Source organism: Austrofundulus limnaeus, unplaced genomic scaffold (assembly GCF_001266775.1).
Source record: "Austrofundulus limnaeus strain Quisiro unplaced genomic scaffold, Austrofundulus_limnaeus-1.0 Scaffold1228, whole genome shotgun sequence".
In the NCBI taxonomy this organism is placed as follows: Eukaryota; Metazoa; Chordata; class Actinopteri; order Cyprinodontiformes; family Rivulidae; genus Austrofundulus; species Austrofundulus limnaeus.
Window position 1 is genome coordinate 30,062 of NW_013953630.1, and position 6,876 is coordinate 36,937.

A 6,876-nucleotide genomic window follows, 5' to 3' on the forward strand; every position below is an offset into this window, starting at 1 on the left:
TGAAATATCGCGATATTTCAGTGTATCGATATTTTCTTACACCACTAGACCGTACTGACACTACACTAAGTGGCACTAGTGGAAAAGGGGCAATAGACTAACTGTAGCTAAAAGTAGCAAGAATCTAACTAAAAGCTAAAAGTAGCAAGAGTCTAGCTAAATGTAGCAAAAAGCTGAGAGGTAGCTAAAAGTAGCAAAAAACTAGCTAAAAAGTAAAAATAACAAAGTAGTAGATACAAGTAGCAAGAGTCTAACTATAAGCTAAAAGTAGAAAGAGGCTGGCAAATTTTTAGCTAAAAGCTTAAAATAGTAGAATAATACCTAAAAGTATCAGAGCAGTATTAAAGTAGCAAAAAGATGAGTGATTAAAAGTAGCAAAAAGCTAGCTGAAATGTAAAAAAAATAGCAAAAGAGTAGTTAAAAGCAGCAAAAGATGTGCTGATAATAATAGAGTGGTAGCGAAAAATATAATCTTTTTCAAATAAAGTATGTTGAAACAAATTTCCAAAAGAACAGTCCTGGTGAAAGAATTGAAAAGATCTTTTCTAAGAGGAAAATATAACTATTTATTTTTAAAGTTAATTATTGATATAAAAGGTTACAAAAAGAAAAGTCATAGCTATAACCCAGTCCTGGATGAACCAAAGATTTAGATTAATGAATGACTAAAATCATCCAAAGTATGCAGAAGTAGTTGCATTTTAAAAGTTCTATGAATAAATAAAAAACGTAAACGGTAGTACTGAACCAGCTGATGGCTGAGAGGCATCAAGACCAAAGTGGACCATTAGTCTAGTCAGAATAAAACCTGTTTTATCTTAACTGAGGTTGTTCACCTATCTAAAACAGGTAGGATATTAATTATTTAAAAATATAAACACTTTAAAACACCAGAACTCCTCTTTAATGCAGTTGTCTTTTTTTTTTCTCTGTGTGTATTTTCAGGGCTCACCGGAGCAACACTCTGAAGCACAGCAGTCTGTATGAAGCTTTCCTGCCGTTCCTCTCTCCCGTCCTCCTTTTCATCTTGTCCACCACTTGGATCGTCTTCTCTCCATCCAACATCCTGGATCTGCAGCCCAGGATCTACTACCTCATGGTGGGGACCGCTTTTGCCAACGTCACTGTGAGTATCGTTACTCTAGCCTAACAGAGCCAAATATTATGAGCAGAGTGTTTGTGTAAACGTGTGTGTGTGTGTGTGTGTGTTTTCAGTGTAAGCTGATTGTGTGTCAGATGAGTAACACACGCTGTCAGCCGCTGAGCTGGATGTTGCTGCCCATGACTGCGGTGGTCCTGTTAGCCGTGACGGGGGTCCTCACCAACGAGACGATGCTGCTTTACTTGTGGACAGCTGCTGTCGTTCTCGCACACATACACTACGGCATATCAGTGGTAAGAGCTCACACACTGAAACTGTACTGGACTCATGATGAGTTATCATCATCTCTTCATCTGGGGCCTCATGTATAAATGGTGCATACACATAAAAAAGATGCATGTGTAAATATACACACATTTTTCACCTGCTGAGAATGTGCGGATGGCACGGTTTTAACCCACAATGTCATGAGTCTGACCTGAATCAATCTATCAATCAATCAATCAATCAATCAAACTTTATTTATAAAGCGCTATAATATCAGCCACTGCTGAAACAAAGTGCTGAACACATAAAAATAAAAACTGAATACAAAAACACAATAAAATCACACAGTTAAATAAGTAAAATCAGCACCAATACAGTAAAAGTTGAGTAAAATCAAATCTCAGATGGGTTGAAGGCCAGTGAGAAAAAATAAGTTTTTAAACGAGTCTTAAAAATGGACAGTGAAGGGGCCTGTCGGACATGTAAGGGCAAGGAGTTCCACAGTTTAGGGGCACTAACAGAGAAAGCCTTATCTCCTCTGAGCTTCCGTTTAGAACTGGGAATGACCAGGAGCAACTGGTCAGCAGACCTGAGTGACCGAGGAGGGGTGTAACGGTGAAGAAGCGCCGTTAAATAAGATGGGGCGAGGTTGTTTAAAGCCTTAAAAACAAACAGAAGGATTTTAAAATGGACTCTAAAACAGACAGGCAGCCAGTGGATCCACAGAAATAGGACTCCTTTCTGTTTTCTGGATGTAAGGAGTGTCTGAACACCAACTTTTAGTGTGAAAGCTGCGCACTCTTTCAGGCCCCAGGTTCGATCGGACCGATCACATCATATTTCTTCTGGTTCTTCCAAATCATAGACAAACAGTAGCCTTTTATTTTCTTGGTCCCTTCAGGGCTGTGGGCTGGTGGACGCAGCAAAATCTTATCTGAGGAAAAGAATCAGAACTGAGCATTAAAGGAACCCCAGTTATTTGTATTATTAGACATTATTTGATAACATTTACTTAAAGGCACAGTGTGTAGGGTTTGTTGTTTACAGCGACATCTAGTGGATGAGTGGTTGAATCATCCTCCCTGGTCCTCCCCCCACCCCCACATCCCCGCTTCCAAACACAAAGGAGTTGCTACGGTGTCTCTCAGGTGTCAAAAACCTTTGATAATTCCAACCGTGATGTCTACCAGCAGCTTCAGGGCTAGTGATGTTTCAAGTGGTAAGATTATGAGCTTTGATAAGTAAAATTATCCCAGCTACAATGACAGACAACAAATATTACATTTATAGTATTACAACTAAAACCGTTTTTGACGCCGCCACCGCAGTTTGTCCTTCATGAGCCTTCGTAGACAAGATGGCGGCTGCCTGTAGTGGCGACCCGCGACCATGGAGATATAAACAGCTTTTTATAAGGTAAAAATAATAAAACAAGGTCTTTGGCAATGATTAGATATGTTTTTTATTATTGTCATTAGTGATTATCTCAATTTCGGCTAAAAGAATTGACAAAATCCTACACACTGTGCCTTTAAACCAGTTTTTAAATTTTGTTTTGTGACTAAATTTCAGTGAATTTCTCTGTTTGTTTGTTTTTTTTAGGTACAACAGCTCAGTGGCCATTTTAACATCTTCGCCTTTTCCCTCAAGAAGCCCAACCGTGATTGACAGGAGGAGGAACGAATGGGCTTGACAGCAGCAGAGGTTTAAGCTACCCCTCTCTCTGACTTACCGACACTTCACCCGTCATCACGGAAACCGCATCCCTTCCCCCCCTCCATCTACAAGACGCTGCAAGATGAGCGGACAGTGGCCCTCGTTTTACACACAGCAATCACACATTCCCAAAGCAGCTGCTCAGACTCTTGTCTGAGCGACGGGGCGGGGCCTCCGGCTCCCACTACTGGTGATTGGCCGATTGCGTTGGGCCAACAAGGTGCAATTGTTTCCTACGGAAATGTGCTTCTGTCGTGAGGACAGGAGCCCAGACGATCCACAACAAGACAAGCGCAGATTTGTCCTATCTTTGCGAGGGCCCCTCATTCTTCAGCTCATTTGTCCTAAAATCAACAACCGCAAGTTAATCCCTCACTTTTAACACAAAATTCAATCGAAGAAAACCCCAAAAATCCAACTTTTTAACTTTCGTCTGTCGGGACACGCCAAAAAAAAAACAAGTCTTCAAGACCCGGTACGTCTATATGTCCTCAGAAAATAGACGCAGATGTTAATGCTCACCCACAGATGGATGAAACTGTGGTGGGTTTTTTAACACAAACATAGCCACGGACATGAATCCACAGCCTTTAGGGGAGAAAAAAAAAACTGCCATTTCAGTGTAATTCTCTGAACAGGAACGTCTTGAGTCGTGTGATTTCATGCTCGGCCAAACCTGGGAACGTGCGGCGCCAACAGCTCCAGCTGTGGCCGGTGTTTAAAAGGTTTGGTTCTCATCTTTTTTTTTTCTTTTTTTTTTTTTTGAATTTTCAGATCTGTTCCTGGTGTTGTAATCTATGTGAATAACAACATTTATGTAAATACATATGGAAGAATTGTTCGGGGGGTGTGGGTTTTTTAATTTTCAAATGGTCTTCAAATTTTATAATTAATTTTCCTCCTGTAAAATATTGAGTACGTTTCTAATTAATTTGACGTTGTGCTCAGTGGTGACGGGTAATTATTGACTAACGGGTGAGAATCGATCAGGGTAACCTCTACTAATCCTTCACCTATACCTCCGTCTGAGCACTGGCCTCCCAGATCTCCCTTTCTTTCTGAGGTGTCGTGCTGTCATGCCGATTCGTTCGCTCTAGTTTTATTAATCTTTGGGGTTCAGCGGTGGTTCATAAAGTTGCACTGAGCTTGAATGAAGAGAGAGTCCAAAAACCGTAACTGGAGCGGACTCACTCTGAGGAAACAAGCCTCCGATCGGGGCAGTGCAGCACCAACGCCACCTGCTGTTCCTCAGATGATATTGTATCTTTTTATTTTTTATTTCTACTGTCGGTCAATTAACTCGTGTTAAGTTTGTAGTCTGTTTAACACTGTTTGTTTGTACGTCTGACYCTTTATCTCCAAGATGGCGGACATTCATTTTGTGACTGCAGCACACGTTTTTTTTTTTTCTTCAAAAGCCACAGGAAAACGAGTTGTACYGAAGAGGATTAGGGCCGCTGGAAAAAATAAAATAATTCCGACTTTTTCTCAGAATTATTAGATTAAAATCAAAATAATCTTTTTTCAGTGGCCGTAATCCTCTTCTGTAGAGCTGATTTGGGCTTGTAAAATAAAAAAAAGCAAAACCTGTTTTACCTCAAAGTCGACACTGACCGCACGTCAGTGGAGGGAGTTGTTTTGAAGTTCGACTTGTTGGAAAAAAAAAGACCAGTTCTGTCTTTTAGTGAGCACTTTTTGTTGTTGTTGTTGTTGTTGTTTCAGATCAGTTTTAAGATCCCCATCAGTTAATTTGGATGTAAAATGTGAAACAAGTGGATTCAATCAGCTCTAAATGATCAGCCTAATGTCGGGGTCTTTGTGATTAGTTTTGTTTTAACGCACAAACCAAAATATATTCTGTTGGGAAAAATCTTGGGACTTTTTCCAGGGATGTTCATTTGGGAGATTTTTTTTAAAAAGCGGGGTTCTGAAGAACATCTTACCTGTTGTATGAAGCTGTTTGAAGGGCCTCGGTGTGAAGGAACCGTTTTAATTCTGWGCTAACGGCTAATCTGAATGGGGCCAAGACCAAAGTATCAAACATTTTATTTCATGAACTTTTAAATTGTCCATCTCACACAAAACTGTTATTTCTACACTTTTTACAGCTCTTTGCAAGTGCAAACGACAGCAGCAGCTAGCTGTAGCACTTCTTCTAGGAACATCAAATAATTTCTGCCAGATTAAACAGGTTTCTAAAATAGTGTTCAGATCTTTAGAGATTAAATCTGTTTTATCACAGCTGTGGTTTTCGCCTCACTCGGACCATTAACAGTCCTTAAAGAGCTATGTACAACAGGTAAGATACTGACAAATAAAACCACTTCAAAACGTCTGACCTTTTCCTTTAGTTGCCTGTTTGTGTTTGGTTTGTTCAGTTGCAGTAATGTTCCTCTCACACAATGCTCAAACATTAGAAACACATGAAACGGTTATTTTATTGACGTTTAGAGTTTGCAGGTCCAGTTTTGTAAGTAAACTGAGCAACATGGATATATAACTTTGATTTTATTATTTTTTTTATTGTTAGTTTGGCTCAAATAGAACCACCTTCAACTGCCGATAGACTCAACTAACGAGCTCAATGAGTCGCTCTACTTGGGAACAATATAACGTAATAATAACACCGCAATAGTTTGTTATATTTAATTTTTCCTCACCGACCCAGACTGCATGTGTGACTTTGGGCACTGAAGATTGTTGTAACGTGGCAACGACTGTGTTTCTGTTCTGTCCGTTTCACGTGTGTGCGCTGTATGAATGTCTCTGTAAATACATTTTATTTAAGTTTATTTTTAATCTACAAATGAGTTGTTTTTTTCCCCCATACAACAGATTTCCTCCTGATGTAATAGATGTTATTGGATGTGATGCCAATCTGCACAGCAGTAGCTTTTTACATGATCTGTCAAATACTGGTAATAGTTTTGCCTCTTTATTATCTGATTGTATCAGTTCTGGGTTTTTCCTGTGGGAAAGGTGTGAGGACCTGCTCTCTAAACTGTAAACACAAGAACTGTAATATACATATATTTTTGTCATGTATCACCTGGAAAAAAAAAGTGCCATTRAGTGAAAGTTTGTCYTGCAACTGGCAGTTAAACTCCCAGTTTCTTWYCGATCCAGTTATATCTGTTTTTGCTTTCTGGGTTTTGTTTTTGTGTTTAGAAAGAAATCCTAACCCTCCTTCACATTAAGCGGTTGTGTATTACTTCTCTGGCTAATGCTCCAGAGCTTCAGTGTGACTATTTGTGGCATTGTATTTAACCAGTGAAGGACAGGACTATCATAACACAAATAAAAATTGACTTTCTTAAAGACCTTTTCATTTGTTTTTGTCAGAATGTTGAACTTGGTCAAGAAAMAAAGGCTTGTCTTTCCAGTTTGTCCACTTGGGGGCAGCAAAGAGCAGCACATTTTTATTTGTCATAATTTATTGAGCTTTTTTGTCACTAATTGGAAAATGGGATGGATTTGTAAAGAGTTAACCACTTTGCACACTTAGAATAGAGTAATGACTGAAGTTTTGAATTCACTACAATGAAAGTTGAGCACAATACGGCGTTATTATTATTTAAGGTCATCTGAATGTACAGCGGGTAAAATAAGTATTGAATATGTCATCATTTTTCTCAGTAAATATATTACTAGAGGTGCTAATGACATGAAATTTTCACCAGATGTCGGTAACAACCCAAGTGATCCATACATACAAAGAAATCAAACCAGAAATGTCCAGAAATGAAGTTATTTGTACTAATGTAGAATGGCACAGGGGGAAAGTATTGAAC

At 39.2% G+C, this 6,876-nt stretch overlaps 1 protein-coding gene across 1 annotated transcript in view; it reads left to right on the forward strand.

Moving 5' to 3' along the window:
• Window positions 1-6,405, forward strand: part of selenoi (selenoprotein I) — a 15,622-nt gene extending 9,217 nt beyond the window's left edge. Inside the window, exons 8-10 of the mRNA XM_014031336.1 lie at window positions 946-1,126; window positions 1,216-1,395; window positions 2,972-6,405. Of these exons, the coding sequence (XP_013886790.1) occupies window positions 946-1,126; window positions 1,216-1,395; window positions 2,972-3,037 (427 nt within the window). The 3' untranslated portion in view covers window positions 3,038-6,405. The remainder of the gene's footprint in view (window positions 1-945; window positions 1,127-1,215; window positions 1,396-2,971) is intronic.
• The last annotated feature ends 471 nt before the right edge of the window (window positions 6,406-6,876 follow it).